The sequence below is a fragment of the Paramisgurnus dabryanus genome, chromosome 5, assembly GCF_030506205.2.
Source record: "Paramisgurnus dabryanus chromosome 5, PD_genome_1.1, whole genome shotgun sequence".
In the NCBI taxonomy this organism is placed as follows: domain Eukaryota; kingdom Metazoa; phylum Chordata; class Actinopteri; order Cypriniformes; family Cobitidae; genus Paramisgurnus; species Paramisgurnus dabryanus.
The window spans coordinates 34,683,189-34,700,939 of record NC_133341.1 but is presented as its reverse complement, the minus strand read 5'-3'; the positions used below and the strand labels follow the sequence as shown (position 1 = coordinate 34,700,939).

The 17,751-nt window shown below is 37.3% G+C and overlaps 1 protein-coding gene across 1 annotated transcript; it reads left to right on the top strand.

Annotated features, from left to right (window-relative positions):
- Positions 1–2,129: 2,129 nt before the first annotated feature.
- On the top strand, positions 2,130–16,873 carry LOC135732164 (polyunsaturated fatty acid 5-lipoxygenase-like). Its single transcript, XM_065250061.1, has 15 exons — positions 2,130–2,258; positions 2,673–2,812; positions 3,814–3,997; positions 4,077–4,155; positions 8,404–8,520; positions 8,621–8,730; positions 8,898–9,070; positions 9,221–9,364; positions 9,468–9,671; positions 11,936–12,022; positions 12,506–12,675; positions 14,099–14,220; positions 14,353–14,453; positions 14,562–14,732; positions 16,067–16,873. The coding sequence occupies exons 1-15, from the start codon at positions 2,198–2,200 to the stop codon at positions 16,244–16,246; spliced, it is 2,043 nt and encodes a 680-aa protein (XP_065106133.1). The 5' UTR covers positions 2,130–2,197; the 3' UTR covers positions 16,247–16,873.
- The last annotated feature ends 878 nt before the right edge of the window (positions 16,874–17,751 follow it).

Below are 17,751 nucleotides of genomic sequence, written 5' to 3'. Positions count from 1 at the left end.
TTTCAATCAAATTTGTACAGATCAATGTTACACAAATTATTTGATGAAATTATTTCACAAACCATCCTTTCTAACTTGTTTCATTCTTGGCACAGAGAGCACACAAAGAAAGAAAGAAAGAAAGAAAGAAAGAAAGAAAGAAAGAAAGAAAGAAAGAAAGAAAGAAAGAAAGAAAGAAAGAATCTTTGCCCAATACTCACAGTAAGAATGTAATCTTTCATTATAAAACATAGCTATACAGTACCATATTATATTTGCATCATGCTGTACTGTGTATATTTGTAAATCAAATTATTTAACTTATTTATTATACTTCACTTTCAGCATTCATAATAAAAGCAAAAAATATTTCATTCTATGGGGACTGTGCACATAACAGTAAGAGCGTTAAACCTGAGCAATTATACATTTTCACACATCTATAAAACTAAGAAAAAAAATTCATGCATAACAGTGCATTTGTTTGTGAAACTGGCAAAGAATATGAATGATGTACAGTATACATGATTGGTTTATATTTTTCTTTTTTACTTAAATGGCTTTGTTCAAACAGACACCCAGTGTTGTCTCCTATTTGAGGGAAATCATCCTTTAGTGTATGGGATGGCTCCACCTAAAGGCATGTTTGCCCCAAAAGCAAGATGCCTCACCTCAAAGCCTAAGGCCAGAATGACCTGCTCTTGCTTTGGGCTTTGAGGTGGGGCATGTCAGGATCCCGCCTGAATCTGGTTTTGTATTAATATCTACCCTGTGTCTCAATTCGTTCCCTAGCTCCCGAGGTCGTGAATCAGTATATTGTGTATACACAGGTTCGGGCGCGGGTAAGGACCCTAGCTCACTTGACATTGGGACACTGTCCATTTATTTTTCTGTCACTGTTACTCATCAAAAACCAACATCTCTCTGACTTAATAAACAGTACATTGTGAAAAACGCTGTCATTATTCTCTTACATGTCCGTGCATAAAATTGGGGAATATAATTACTTAATTTTAAATATATATATATATTTGTTTACATTTTTAAATAAATATTATTATTTTAAATATTGAGCAGATTGTGGTCCCTTACTGTGTAACGATGTGTGTTTATATTTAAAACTAAAACAAACATTTGTCTTTTTAAAAGTTCTGTCACATTTCATAAAGTTTATTGAGTTGGATCACGTGATGTTCTTTTGGCGAGCTTCAAAAAGGTCACGTGATTTCCGGTAAGGGAATATTGGGACCATCAATGGGAATTTTAAGGGAACGAACGTTCCAGTGCACTGGACGGATTTTGCGATTGAGACAGCCCTTAAAATGGCCGACTCCCTGATCAGTGCCCTGACTACTGAACAAGGGAGCTGATTGAGACATACCCCTAGTCATGTTTTATCAACAATACATTGTTTTGTGTGGGAAATGCGTGGCCTCATTTTTGGTTATTAGATCACGTATCTCCCGTGTCTCGTCACTTTTTACCCGCTCCCTTGCTTGTTATTACTTTCACCTGTTCCCCTCATTAGTTCTCCTGTTTAATGTCCGTGTGTTTGGTGTTCTTTGCTGGTCCATTGTTGAACTACCTGTGAGTACCATGTCCTGTCTTCAAACATAAAAAAAAGTTTTGTACGTTTATTGTAGTCTAGTCAGTGTTTAGTAGATCTTGTTTGTGTCACCTTATGCCCCCTCGTGTGTGTTGTTTTCTGTTTTATTAAATAAAGTTCAGTGTTTTTTCTATTATTGTCTGCACCTGGGTTCATGTCCTGCTATTTCCTGACAGGGCATCTGTAACTAAATTTCTGTAGAAATGAAAGTATTCATGTAACTTACTGTAGATCTTCATTTAAGATTGTTCAAAGTTAAATGGAAATTTAACTTTAACAGATCTTTACAGAATAAAATTAAAATAACAGCCTCATGCAAAATCTGAAGGGAAAAACAGGATTTCTGGTTCCCTGAATGCTTTGCATGAGGATGTTATTTTAGTTTTGTTCTGTAAAGATAAAGAATTGTTAATGTGTAATATTAATATAAGTTTAAACAAATGATGGCCATAACATGCATTTAAATCTACAGCAAGTTACTGGCAAACAGATGCATAACTACAGCACTTTTTTTACAGTGCTAACCAATCAACAGGCAGCAAAAGAGGCTCTTATACAGGTAGCCCGCATTGCATATAAAAGTGAAGTCACTTACCTGTAGAGCAAACCTTCATGATGACATCGAAAATTGAAGATCCTCCTGTGGCTGTTATACAACCAACAGAAACCGCAGGTATGCAAGTTTTTACCTTATTTTTTCCCTTTTTCTGCTGATCAGTGACCACAACAATGACACTGCATCAGGCGCTGACTTTCAACAAACTAAATAAAAGGTTCTGTGGCCAACATTTGTACGTTATCCCTAATGGCTATATGTAAACTCTGCATAGTATTATTAAAAACAATCGATCCTGCAGCAAAGCCTGTGAAACATATGTGACCGGTGCTGGAAAAATGGATTTTCATATTTATTGATCGGTTGTTTTCATGAGTTCTTTTATTCTTAAGCCCTTTATTATTTTGCTGCTTATGGTTGTTGTTTTATGTTCTTTTATATAGCCTACTTTGTGCAACACTTTGGTCGATTTCACTTGTTTTTGATAAATATTACTTTTTATTTTTGTTGCATATGTTTTTTTCCATACAGACACAAATCTGATCTACAATGTGTTGGTGTTAACTGGTGGTGTGGGAGTAAGGGATTTTTCCTTGACCCTGCTGGACTCAAACAATCATTGCAGTATCAAAACGATGGTGAATAAACCCTTATTTGGTGGTTTTAGCAAGGTAAGAACTTGATTATTTTAATGCCATTTATTAATATGGTCTTGTCGTGTTGTGTTTGTGCACCTAAGCAGTATAGAGGCGAGACATTTTTAACTGGGTGGACCTCGGTGAAATAGGATTGACCTAAATACCTACTCTCAAATTACACAATTTTACAATATAGTGGTTAAACGGACTACATTACTTGTTTTGAGTCATCGGTCGAAATTTTGAGATCAGCAAATAGGAAAATAAAATGAGATCAAACCAAGAAATTTTAAGCATATGGCAAAATTGAAGAACAAAGTTAGTAAAGTTCTGTAGTATTTACAGAAATGTAATCAAATTAATGATAACACTGTCGTCTTTATGCTTTAAACTAAATATAATGAATCTTTTTTAAAGCTCACATATTTTTTTGAGGTATACTGTAAGTGCACGCACTGAGACGCGCATTTTAAAAAGCACACAAACAGAATCTCTCTGTGCTTGACACATACGCGCAAAATTATCTTGAAATAACACAATCTTGGCAAATATTCTCATAAAACAGTGTCTTAAAGTGAACAGTTGAGAAAGAAATCAGATGTGTATCAGTTTTGCTTATCTCAAAATTGCTGATCTCAAAATTTTGCGACCCATGACTCAAAACAAGTAATGTAATCCGTTTAACCACTATATTGTAAAATTGTGTAATTTGAGAGTAGGCATTAAGGTCCACCCTATTTCGATGACAACGCGTGTGCCGTCCAATGAAACAGTTTAAAGTTTTGCTTGTTGTGTTTAGTTGTTATCTTGCAAAAAACATGCAAAAAATACCAACACTTTTTCACACCATTGTATATTAAATTTTGTTTCTTTATCCACCATTTACTGATAAAGTTAGACAAAAGAAAATAATACTGCATTGTTCAGATAAGCAGGGTGGCAAAAGTATTAATATCTCTTCACCAAAGCCTGTGTGAGAGATGTTTGTGTTTCCATATAACGTACAGTATGTCTAATAAAAGATGTCATTACAGGAGATCTCTGTTAAAATCACTGGGATGAAGGAGCTTGGAGACATTGTCCTGGTGAAACTCGAACAAGACGATTGTCAGTGGTTCTGTATGCAAATCAAAGTGAAAACTCCCTTTGGAAAATGCTTCGTGTTCCCCTGTTATCGCTGGATAGACAAAAATGAAGTGATGATCAGAGTGGGCAGTGGTATGCACAGACTCACTTTGTTCATTATTCAGTTGTTGTAGTTGTTGTGTGTTATGTATTTCTTTGTATGTTCACTTAGCTCGACTACCTCAGGATGACAACGAATTTCTTAAAAGGCAAAGACAACAAGAACTGGAATCCAGAAAGGAAATATTCAGGTTTCATGTACAGTCTTAAAGTCTGTGTAAAGTGATATTAAATACACTCACCTAAAGGATTATTAGGAACACCGTACTAATACTGTTTGACCCCCTTTCGGCTTCAGAGTTGCCTTAATTCTATGTGGCATTGATTCAACAAGGTGCTGAAAGCTAGCCTGGGTGCCAGCCGATCTTAGCCCCGCCCACAAGATTTTGAAAACCGGAAGATCGGTCTGGAGTTTCTGCGTTGAGGAGCTACTATGCTAGACCCAAAGCTAGTCGAACCAATCAAATTGTCAGGGCGGGCTTTATACGATGATGGACCGATAATCAACAGTAACGTAATGAACCACGTCACCAAAGAACGCGTGTGTTGAATGGCTGCCGCTGTAGAGTTCAGATGTGTGGATTCTGACATTAAGTCTGTTCTAAAAGATATCGACAGAACATTGATTTTAAAAGAGGAACAGAGAAACGTGAGCAGGGCATTTGTTGATGTTTTTGCCGTCCTTCCTAACGAATTCGGCAAAAGTTGGTCGCAACTGAAATGGGTAACGTTATCACGGCGATGCACCTCGGCGTGCACGACGAGATGGATATAATTAGCGGTCGTTGCCAGCTTCTTTACGGAAGCCCGGAATCGTGGTTGCTGAATAAGTGGAGGGACATGCTAGGCTCCAATATTTTCAAGCCAACGTAATGGGTATCGTCGTGGATGAAGTTCACCTGACGTACAAATGGTAAGAGATAGTCTGACTGACTTAGTAAACACTTCATGTTGTGATATAAACGAAATGTTGTAAACCTAGTAGGTGTTGATGTACATTCGCTAACTCCGACTTAGTATAATCACAATGTTAGTGTCATTGTAGCGAAATAACTAGTAGTTCGGTCAGGCTGCAAAGACGTAATTTCACCATACGTCACACACTCTGTTGCTCTGATTGGTCGCAGGTCTATCCAATTGAGTGCAGAGGCATTTTTCGGTTGAGACACGCCTCATAATTATAGCTCAATGGAGCGGTATCAGACTCAAATTCTGACTAGAATTGAGTATGACAACGTCAGGCTAGCTGAAAGCAATCTTTAGAAATGTTGGCCCATATTGATAGGATAGCATCTTGGAGTTGTTGGAGATTTGAACTCGTTGTCATGTTCAAGAAACTAATTTGAAATGATTCAAGCTTTGTGACATGGTGCATTATCCTGTTGGAAGTAGACATCAGAGGATGGTACATGTTGGTCATAAAGGGATGGACATGGTCAGAAACAATGCTCAGGTAGGCCATGGCATTTAAACAATGCCCACTTGGCACTAAGGGGCCTAAAGTGTGCCAAGAAAACATCCCCCACACCATTACACCACCATCACCAGCCTGCACATTGGTAACAAGGCATGATGGATCCATGTTCTCATTCTGTTAACGACAAATTCTGACTCTACCATCTGAATGTCTGAAATCAACAACCATGCCACGCTCAAAACTGCTGAAATCACTTTTCTTTCCCATTCTGACATTCAAGCCATTTCTCAATGTCAAGGATACTTCCTTGGCAGGACCTAATACTTACAAGTCACTTCCTTCAGAGGCTAGGCGATGCTCCTCTTAAGCATTCAGAGAACACGTTAAATGGAACAGGCTAGCAAGTGCACGTCATTGCGTGATTGAAAGGTGTGCTTCGGTGCTGCGCGCATAAGATTGTGGGTGATTTCAGCGCGTGAAGAGTGCGAAGGATACACATACGCATCCTTTCCTGTATATGGGATATTTCTCGAACGAAGGACTAAGTCCTTGGCTGAAATTTCGAGGATCCTCGACATTGGAACAGTCCTTCGACGGACGGCGATGACGTAGCATCCTCAAAATTCTGGCTTCCGAGGATCCTTCCTTGACATTGAGAAACGGCTTCAGTTTGGAGTTCAGGAGATTGTCTTGAACAGGACCACACCCCTAAATGCATTGAAGCCACTGGCATGTGATTAGTTGATTAGAAAATTGAATGAATGAGAAATTGAATGGGTGTTCCTACATAACTATCCTTTAGGTGAGTGTATGTGCTCTGTGTTTGTCACACCACATAAAAATAACACATTCAGAACCAGGCAAACCCGCCAGCCAAATTTGAAAGCTAAAAATGGGCGGTAAAAGTTATCAAAATCTGTGATAAATAAGCATCATTCTCTGCTTTCAAACGCTGGGGGCGTGTTTGTGCTGAAACCACGCCAACTTTGGGGAAAGCTGCCGTCTATTAACTTTCAAAAACCAATACAACCTGAATAAATGCTAGCGATCTCTCTTCTCACCTAACTGAGAGCATGGACATTTATTAAAATAACTCATGCATGTTTTAGCTATATGGAAATAATTTGCACTGACAAAAATTTATTAAAATCTAAATATCAAGTGTCATTGTTTTGTCTCAAGATCCTAATTTAAAGGATTTAAAAATCTTAATTACCCTAAGGCCTCATCCTGGCTTAAAGGGATAGTTTGGCCAAAAATTATTTTAAACCCATGATTTACTCACCCCCAAGCCGTCTTCATAAACGAAAATAACTAGCTTCCGGTAACGCCGCCATCTTAAACTCCTCTGTATTCAGGAGAGAGTATCAGTGTAGTGTACGCACTTTTCTTAGTGACGTACAGGGCTTGACATTAACTTTTCTGCTCGCCAGTCAAAGTGGCTAGTTGTTTTCCAAAGTTACTAGCCATTCAGCATTTTTACTGGCCACAATTTTGTTGCTGGTAAAATAAATTTTATGATTAAACTTGACTTTGGCATCCTAAAATGATTTTAATTAGAGCAAATTTACTTGGTTTAGCTAAATTAGATGCAGATTGAATTTCAAATGCAGTCTGACCACCCAAATTAAGACATTTATATACCAGGTAGATCAGTATAGACCATATCATATATTTAGGTGCATGAAAAACATGCTTGTAAGGCAAAAATAGATTAAATTTGAATGAATATATTAAAAGTGGAACAGCGTTGTAGAAGATTAACTTAAAAGATAAACACAAACCCCTTGACAACCACTTTAAATATTTATTAACAACAGCAGTAAATACTGTCAAGAAATGTAGATGAATTTTACTGTGAACTTGTTTATGCAGATTGTATTTTATAAGTTTGATCATGGTTTTTTGGTTAAAGGTGTTTTTAAGACTTTTAATGACAACCTCTCAGCTGGCGGGTTTCCTTTGATTTCGTGTGCATTCAGGTATGCGCTGAATTTCTCTCGCCCTGAGAGTGTGCACGCAATTTATATCTCTTCAATCACTTCCATGCAATTGTTTTATCTTTCCCCAAATGTGTATGTGCTCAGACTGCGTCCTCTTGTGCATTTGCAAATCCAGCTCTCGCGAGCTCTCTGGAAGGTGATGCTTTGGTCCGCAACGCTCCACTGATCGCGCGCGTCTCAACAAACGGTCTCTGTGCGTTGCGCTGTGCTGGTTGCAGAGTGCTCATGGGAGTTGTAGTTTCCCAGTGTCGCATCGCGCATTGTTTATCATTCCGCATAACTTAAGAAAACTACAATAAAAAATTATATTCAACCTGCCAAAGTGGCTAGTGGGATTGGCTGTCTTACCCACCACAGCCGAAATCTACCTGCATTTGGCGGGTTGGCGGGTGTTAATGTCAAGCCCTGGTGACGTATTATAAAATCGAAGGGCGGCGCAGAGCAGCAGCAGAGAAACCTCCGTAAACTGCAGACACGACCAAGATAGTGGCGTTACCAGAAGGTAGTTATTTTTATTTATAAAGTTTTAAATATGGATATTTCTACAACACCACATGGATTACCCTCAGAAGACCTTTGTTTATCATCCTGGAGCCATTTGGATTTCTTTTGTGAAGGATGGATGCAATTTTTTTTAAACTTGAAGGACGTGGACCCTGTAACTTTACATTTGATTAACTGAAAGATCTAAAACATTTTCTAAAATAACTGAAAATGTGTTCATCTGAAAAATGATGGACATATGCATCTCGGATGGCTTTGGGTGAGTTAATCATTGGTTTAATATCATGTTTGCCCACACTATCCCTTTAAGCTGTCATGTTTATAATACCAGGGCAATATTTAATTGATTGACTCAATTAGTTTTTTGTAAAAGGAAGGCAACCAAAAAATGTCTTATTTATAAATGTTTAAACTATACGAAAAAAAAAGTACTAATTAATAAAAACAAAGCACTTTACCAAATGTAGTTCTTTGTGTAATTGTACAAGTAATTGATGTCATTTTTTTTGTTGAAGATGGATCAAGAAACGCCCGGGCTTTCCTCAGTCCATAGATGCCGAGCAAAAACTTCCTTTAGATGTTCAGTTTGATGAAGAAAAACAATCCGACTTTTCTAGAAATTTTGGTGAAGTGTAAGTTTGGGGGAATGTTTCATGGCCACAGTCCTTGTTTATTTGATAAGACACGAACAGTAAAACTCTCTATAATTATACAATATGCATTCTGTTTCAGGTTTGTGAAATTAGACTTGGGCAGATATAAAGATTCCTTTCAGTCCTGGAAAGATTTTGCAGATTTTGAGAAGATATTTACAAACTATGAAACCAAGAACACTCTACTGGGTTTGAATTGTTATTCTATCACTAATAGTTGTTGTTATTGTTGTTTGTTGTTTAAACAAAATCTATATATCCAAACACAATTGTTGGGGGAAAAACTAATAATTTGGGGACATTTTCATCACAGATGTAAAGTTGACAGTTGACTTAATTTTTTGACAACTGCACAGAGAACGTGATCCAAGACTGGAATACAGATTACATGTTTGGCTATCAGTTCTTGAATGGTTGTGATCCTGTGATGATCAGGAAATGCATGAAACTTCCAGACAAATTTCCAGTCACACATGAGATGGTGAAGGGCTCTTTGCAGAGAGGTCTCACGCTAGAAGAGGAAATTAAGGTCAGAAACAAACCCGTAAATCACTACAAGCGCGGGTCAGTAATCAGACCCAAATGCTTGATGTATTTTGACACCATCATTTATTAAATAACCCACTTAAATGTTATTTTAACATACAAACCTTGTATTCTAAACTATCTGTGTTTACAGAAAGGAAACGTCTACATTGTGGATTATGAAATCTTGGCGGGATTGCCAGCCAATAAATACAAAAATACCCAGTACTTTTTGACTGCACCCATCTGCTTACTGTACAACAACAGACTGAACCAAATTGTGCCAATTGCCATTCAGGTACAGTATTATATGTGTCCCATAAAGAATCAGCGTCAACTCAAAACATAAATTACATAAAACATGAAAATGCTTTTAAACATTGATTGAAATGTCAAAACAGCTCAGTCAAACACCAGGGGAAAAGAGCCCAATCTTTCTCCCAACTGATAATGAATACGATTGGATGCTTGCCAAGATGTGGGTAAATTCTTCTGACTTCAATGTACACCAGCTGGTCACACACCTTCTCAAGACTCATCTGATATCAGAGGTTTTTGAAGTAGCCATGTACAGACAGCTCTCTACAGCCCACCCTGTATACAAGGTATATGCCTTTCCATACACAGTCATGATATTTAGATTCAATGCAAAACTCAAGAGTCCTAAAGATTGTGCGATTCACTGCTTGTCTGAAGGTAACGTGAACAGGATAGCTGAGGCTTGTTGCCAAGGTCTTTTGGTTGTCTCTCTATTTCTCTGTATTTCGCACCACTCTGGTAGGGCATGGTCCCCCTCATATTAAGTATATATGTATATTTTTAATGATGTATATGTTTTAGCGTTGATTTTATGTTGTAGTGTTATGTGGTAATTGATGGAGCTTACTGCAAGACAAATTTCCGTGTACACAAACAAAGTGCTATCTATCTATGGTTGAATTTGGCATTTTTATAATTTCCATAAAAGGATTGCTCGACTTAATGCAATCTACCCATGCACAGACAAGCAGCCATCTAAACAAAAGAAGTGAACACTGTAAAAAATAAAAAGTTGAATTGACTTAAATTTTCAAGGCAACTTGCTGCACAGCTTTTTTGAGTTTACTCAACTCTTGGATGATGTAAGTTCACCTTACTCAATTTACTGAGTAATGTCAACTTACACCAAAAAGTTGAACCAACTTAAACTGATTAGGTAATGAGCAAATTTATATGTTTACTCAACTAGTGACTAAGTTGGGTAAAGAGTAATTTGGTATATCCAAATTTAACTAATCTACATGTTTTGGACTGTGGGTGTGTACACCGAAGGGTCTCATAAACAAAGTCTTTGTCTGACTTAAACCCGAGACCTTTTTGCTGTGAGGCAACAATGGTGCGCGTTAACTCATTGTGCTGCCCTCTACACTGAACACACACTTCTCAATCATGGTAACAATGAACAAACATAATTCTTTAAAAATTACTCTAAATACAACATATAACTAACATTAACAACATAACAACATAAATAAATCCAGCAAACATTAAAACAATCATCTTTTTTAGTAAATATTAACCAAAGAAGTGAACATGTCGCAATCCATGCTGGGAACCATTCCGACCATTGGTTTTTTTTATTGCTTGTTCAGATTACTCAGTTTGGCAAGTTGGGTGAACTTTTACATCTAAGTCCAGTCAACAAAATAATATTTGTTAGCTGAATGATTATGATCTTTTCATTCAGTGAACACAAAAGTATCAACTGACGCCCTTCAACAAAGAAATCTTTGTTCAAGTTACTTAATGTTCTTTGTGGAATGAACATTTTAAAGTTGGATTTTTTACAGTGAATGATTTGCAGTGCAGGCACCATTTTGTATTCGCAGTTGCATTTGAAGTGATATTTTTGCATAATAAGACTCTATTTTTCAGGGTGGATCATCAAGACTATTGGTCATCTTAGTTGTCAATCATTCTTGTGATATGTTTGCGTAAGGCCGTTGTATGTACTTGTTCCTAGGTTCGCTTTCTGCAGCGTGTTTTTTTATAAATGTCTGAGGGTTTCAAGAGAAAAAGTGTCTACGAATTGTATGAAGAAGAGGGAATCAATTTAAAATCACTGCTAGTAAAAGTTGATGTAAGCTATGATTAGCGATGCTAGCCCTGGAACAAGTCACGAACCGCGCAGACATTGTAAACATCTCAATGTATGAGCCATGCCGACAGCAACTTGTAAACAGAGCGTGAACGAGAAGAACTACTTGTGCATGCTCTCTCATGCACACATTTAATAGGCGTTCCTTCTTGGGAGCAAATGGAGAGTGTGGTTCTTTTCTAAAATTCAGGAAAATCTTCGGCTACACCTTTTAAAACACCGTCACACCAGATGCATTCCCTAGTGTGTCCTTCCCATTGGAAAGGGAAAAACTTTGACCCTGGAACACAAAACCAGGGTCAATATTTTTTAATTGAGATTTAAAATTATCTGAAAGCTGAATAAATAATCTTTCAATTAATTTATGGTTTGTTAGGATATGACAATAGTTGGCAAATACAATTATTTGAAAATCTGGAATCTGCAGGTATACATATATTATATATAAATGTTAACCCATTCCTAATGATAAAGTTTTGATATATTTAAGGGAGGAAATGTACAAATTATCTCCATAGAACATGATCTTTACTTAATATTTTTATGATTTTGTCATACAAAATCGATCATTTTGACACCATACGATGTATTGTTGGCTATACCTACAAATATACCTGTGCTACCTATGACTAGTTTTGTGGCCTAGAGTCACATTTTCCTGTTTGAGGTTGTGCTTTTCAAATACATTTAGATTTAATGAACACGTTTAAAATGTTTGTTTGCTTCTTACAGCTACTGATACCTCATGTTCGTTTCACAATGGCAATCAATGCAGAGGCCCGTACAAGGATCATCAGTGATCGCGGGATCTTCAGCAAGGTACTTTTACACAACGTTAACATAATTTTGTAAGGCTTGACCCAAAGCAATTCTATTTATATTTGATAATATCCTTATTGTCTGGCAAGGCATAATTTCTGTCCATGATATAGGTTTAAGGAGGGACTCAGCCAATGTAGCCAATGTTTGTTTACACAGTGTTTACCTTGTACGCACAATTTTACTTCTCTCCTAGAGCAGGGTTGAGCAACTTCGGTCCTGGAGGGCCACTGTCCTACAGAGTTTAGCTCCAACCTTGAAAAACTCACCTGCCTGTAACTTTTTAGTTATCATGAAGACCTCAATTAGCTTATTCAGGTGTTTGATTAGGGTTGAAGCTCTGTATGGCCCTCCAGGACCAAAGTTGCCCATACCTCTCCTAGAGATGGTCACTTCAGTAGGTTAAATACTGTATGTGCCTTTTGGTCTAGTTAATTTCTGAAAATATTGGGGCAAATTATTACCTGAATTATTTGTTTCCAGATTAGTAACATAAGTGGAAATGGGATTGATCAATTGATGGAAAGGGTCATGAAGACTTTAACCCTCAAGTCCCTGTGTTTCCCTGAGACCATAAAAGCTCGAGGAATGGAAAAGGCACCCAAGTACTATTACAGAGACGATGGCATGATGATCTGGGAGGTTATAAACTGGTAGGTGATAGGGTTATGTAATGAGGATGAGGCATAGGCTGTTTTAGAATCCATTTGCTGAAGTTTAACGAACAAACAGTTAAACAATCCAAAATGTGGGGCAGAAATCAGTCATGGTCACAGGCAAAAAAGTCAAAATCACAGTAATCAGTAGCAATGTTACATTGAACCAAGGCTTCTGACCTTGTGTCTAGCAAAAATGGATGTGCCAGATGAAGCCTCGAATCAAAGCTTATGCTGTTAACATAGAAATCACGTGACACTTCCAGCTGGGTTAACATCCAAATGTAAAAATTCGCAAAAAAAAAAATGCAAACAAGATGCATTTTCATAAAGGTGTTTGAGTGAATGACGGTGGTATTGGTAACCTAGTAACCAACATTTAACAAAACAGGGCACGCTTGGAAAATGGAGACAGGACTGCATGTAGTCATAAGTTAATCATTAGCAGTCCAGTTTACTGAAACTAAACTGAATGCTGTGCACAGAAAAAGGAATGCAGCATTTTTGATGAAGGCACTAGCAGCAAGGGCATTGCAATGACGTCAAGCCCCATATATGGTAAAGACAACGATAGTGGAAACAACTAGACGGTCAGTCACATGGGTTTAATGTTCGCTACATCAGAATTTATTCTGCATATGCATTTCCATCTCCCATTATTCGCAAAACCACCTCAAGCGAGCGTAAGTGTTGGGCGATATGCCCCATTTTGAGATCGCCAATACACGATAGTATCGGGGGGCGGGGCAGTAGTTTACTCGTTTATTTATGTCACTTGATTGGTGGACAAAAAAGAAGCAAGGGAATCACTGTCATGACCGCAACCTTCTTAAAACTGATGCCATTAATCCAAACGCATCATTAAAGCCCAGATGCTCTAAAATTTTCTGCGTGCCAGGGAGCGGGAACAACAGGCTCACTGGTTCTAACCCTCTGCGCGCTAACAACCTCTTTAGTGCAAGGAAATGTTAGAGCTGTGTGCATTACAAGCTCATGTGCGAGGAAGAGTCTGAATTATGCGCATTACAATTTCAGGTGCTAGAAGTAGTCTATGCCGCACGCATACAGGTCTGAGCAACAGTCCAAAACGCGCGCATTAAGTCCAGGTGCATGTGAGAAGGAATCCGCGCGAGAGAGTTTGTAACCCACGTGCGGATTCCTTCTCGCAAAGTGAAGCCCACAAACCCTCTAATGTGAGGAAGCACGCGCAATGCACATGTTAATGTGAAACTATGATGATGATAATAATAAAAACTATCGCCATGAAAGCACGCTATTGGTGATATGTTTTATGACCGATTCTAGTACTACTAATGCAAAAATATAAATTAGTTGCATACTGTACATGCCAATAAATAAATGTTTGGCATCCAGATTTGTTTTTATTTGTTGGTCCGTCATCTTATTGATCTTCCTGTAGTTTTGTTGCTGATGTGGTCGAGATCTACTATGACAGCAATGAGAAGGTTCAAAAAGATGCAGAAATTCAAGAATTTGTTAAGGATGTTTCCCTATTTGGCATCCAGGACTCTAAGGGTGATAGTGAGTACAGTGTCGGTCTGTGCAAGCATGCATGCTATTTGTATTCTTGTATATTCTATAAAATGCATTATTGTGTGTATCAAATCAACTTTAACTGTATCCAAGATAAAATAATATTGCCACCATTGACAGGGTTTCCACAGTTTTTGAATACTCGAGCTGAGCTAACTGAGTACCTGACTGCTGTGATATTCAATGCTTCAGCACAGCATGCTGCAGTCAACTTTGGACAGGTGAGATAACACACTTTCAGATCATTGGCAAAGGCATTAAAAACTACTAGACAAAGTTCTTGATGATATCTATAAGCTAACATCTGCGAGTTTACTTTTGCATTTCAGTTTGACTGGTTTGGCTGGATCCCTAACAGTCCTTCCACCATGCGCAAGCCGCCTCCCCAACAGAAGGGCAAAGCAGATCTGAAATATATCATGGATTCTTTGCCTGACCTTGACTCTTCCAGTGGGGTTATGGGAACAGCTTGGGCCCTCACTCGGTTCCAGAAAAATGAGGTTTGACAACTGATTTGGATATACTTTCCAGAGAATATGCATATAGCTGAGCTGTTTAAATTTCCCCTGCCTGCTTACATGGGTATTCGCTAACCCTGCTTCACCGCTCAAAATTGCACCAAACCGCTTCGCTTAATACCGCTCCCTTCTCACCTACAATTTTGTCCCGCTCCAGTGAAACCGCTCCATGCTCACTCAAATTTAAAATTCCTCTGCATACCTAACACCTGCCATTTTCAACCGAAGCCTTCCATCGGACGTGGAGCGGGTCTGTTGTTCCACAGGCAGTGTGTCTGTTAACATGGGTGTTGAAAGTAAAATTAACACGCAGAAAATCTGCTGCAGGTCATGTCTGCCACGCAGCCTATATTCTTGTGCATGCCCTGGACCAGGGGTGGGCATTCATGGTCCTGGAGGGCTACTGTCCTGAAAATTTAGCTCCAACCCTAATCAAACACACCTGAAAATCCCAATCAAAGGCTTCAGTATGACTCGGAAATAACATTCAGGTGTGTTTGATTAGAGTTTGAACTAAACTCTTCAGGACAACGGCCCTCCAGGACCAGTATTCCCCACCCCAGGGATTGAGGCTGGCTCCAAAAGGGAGTCAATTCCCATAGACCTCCATGTTAAAATGGCCAACTTTACAGTAGAAAATAATGTTTACAGCCTGGTAAAATAAAGCAATAAGCAGTGGGTTACCAGTGCATTTAGCTAAGGGGATTGGTACAAGAACGTTCACAAGTTGTCACTGGGGTGTTACCTTTTCAAAAAGTGCCCAAAATAATTCCCATTATATTGCGATTTCAATTAACCTAAAAGGGTTATTTTGTGTGTTTTTTTTTCAAAATCACACAATTTAAAGTATTATTATTATTTATTATTATTATTATTATTATCTACACTTATCTGAAATGTTTAGAAGCAGATATCTCTGCACCTCATCATTTTACGCTGAATGCTTTATTAAAGTTTATCGTTTATTCAGTAGTCCCAAAAAAAGTAACAAATGTTTTTTACATTTACATGGAACCCCTTATAATTGGACTATTGTCGCAAATGTAAAAAAGCCCAACTCCAGTTGAAATTTTAAGTTGACCAACAGCATTTTTTTTTTTTGTAGTATAAATATTTGCAGAAACAATATAACAAAATAAGATCAGAGGCTCTATACTGTTATACAAAAAAGTTATATTGTATCGTCATTAATTATCAGCAATTAAATGTGGGTGGGTTTCATGAAAAAGAAACATTGAGCAAAAGTTAAAATAATCATGACTGCATTAACTGTAGTTCACCTAAAAAAAACTGACATGTTATTTTTTACTTCCTAGAGGTACTTAGGCATGTATCCAGATATGCTCTTTACGGAGCAAGCAGTGAAGGAAGCCATTAAGAAATTCTGCAAGAAACTAGACAAGGTGACCGACAGCATCAAGCGCCGTAATGAAGAATTAACATTGGAGTATTGTTATCTGTCCCCAAACAAAATCCCCAACAGTGTAGCAGTTTAAGAAAATACTTCTAGAAACATGTTGCTAAACCTAACCACAGCGTTTACGGTCCATTGATATTTGCAGAACAGCTCTTAAATAGTAAAACACAGATCATTGTGCCTTTAAGGCAGTTAATTGTTAAAATTACATTTGTTTGTTTCTGGAAAGTGATGGCTATTATCTGAGGGGTGATTGGTCCAGCTCATGCCAATAAAGCATGTCTTTTTGTTTTTTTCTGTATTCATATAAACTTGCATAATCATATCTATACTATTAATTGACACATCTTTTGATACATATATTCACATAGTTTTCATTACTCATGATATATTGTTTGAAGTCTGTTTGAAATATTTACATTACAGTTGTATTGATATTTCCCATCTTTATTGATTTTGATAATCTTGTGTTTTGCTTTTGTTGCGTGACTTACAGGTAAAGTAGATGGTTAAAGGAATAATGTTCAAGCTTAATTTTGGTATGAGGGAGAGTTAGAGTGCCTTATCTTCGAGGTTCTTAAAAAATTTAATTAAAGCTTTAATAACGTAAACAGAAATGTTATAATCTGATAAATGCTATTGTGTGTTTACATTGTGGCGTTAGCACAGATGTGGTGAATGTCTTTTTGCAACCTGAATAAAAAAAAGTGTAACCTCAAATAAAAGTGTGATGATTTTAAACTTGAAGTACTAAAAATATAATTTAAAGGTTAAAGGAACTTTAATAGTAGCCTAACATTAAATATTAAGAAACATTAGGTCTACTTTTCTCCTCCTGCCGTTGCATTTGCAAATGTTGATGAGAAACATTTTCACAGTTTGATTTTAAAAAGAACGGAAAAAAACATAATTTATTTATTTGAAAAAATGTAAAGGAAATGAAAAAAAGTTTATCGTTTAGGCTATTTATTTGAAAACAGATACGGAATGAACAAAACACACACGAATTAACAAAGACAGGGTAAAGTGCATTTAATGAACCAAGTGTCAAATTATAACGCGTCTTAACCTCTAGAGGTCACTCTGTGACAATTTTACAAATATTATAACAAGGCAAGCGACCCAAGGCTGGTCGTACTTTAAACCTCACACTACTGCACTCCTGTCCATAAAAATCTGTTGAACATGGCAACGTTATTTTCTAAGAAATAAAGTAATATTTAGGCCAACTGATACATGTTTTTTATTATTTAGGCCTATTTAACGCTATTCCAGCTTGACTGGCCATATTAAAGGCATTGTATTTCATATTTTTGTACATTAATGTCCAAAGAATTAAATTAATGTCCACAGTTTTAGTAGGCAAATTAAGTATCTGCAGTTCACAAAATGCATGTTTTTTTTACTCTTCCGCACCCCCTCCATTGTGGTTTAATGTTTTCACAATAAATAGGATAATTTAGGTATTAATACGTAAAATCAAATTAATAAACTCTCTTACAGTGTACAGTGTTACAATAAAACACAAACCAACACTTAATTAAATTGACAAAGCAAAATTTAATGTAGTACATTGAATAAATT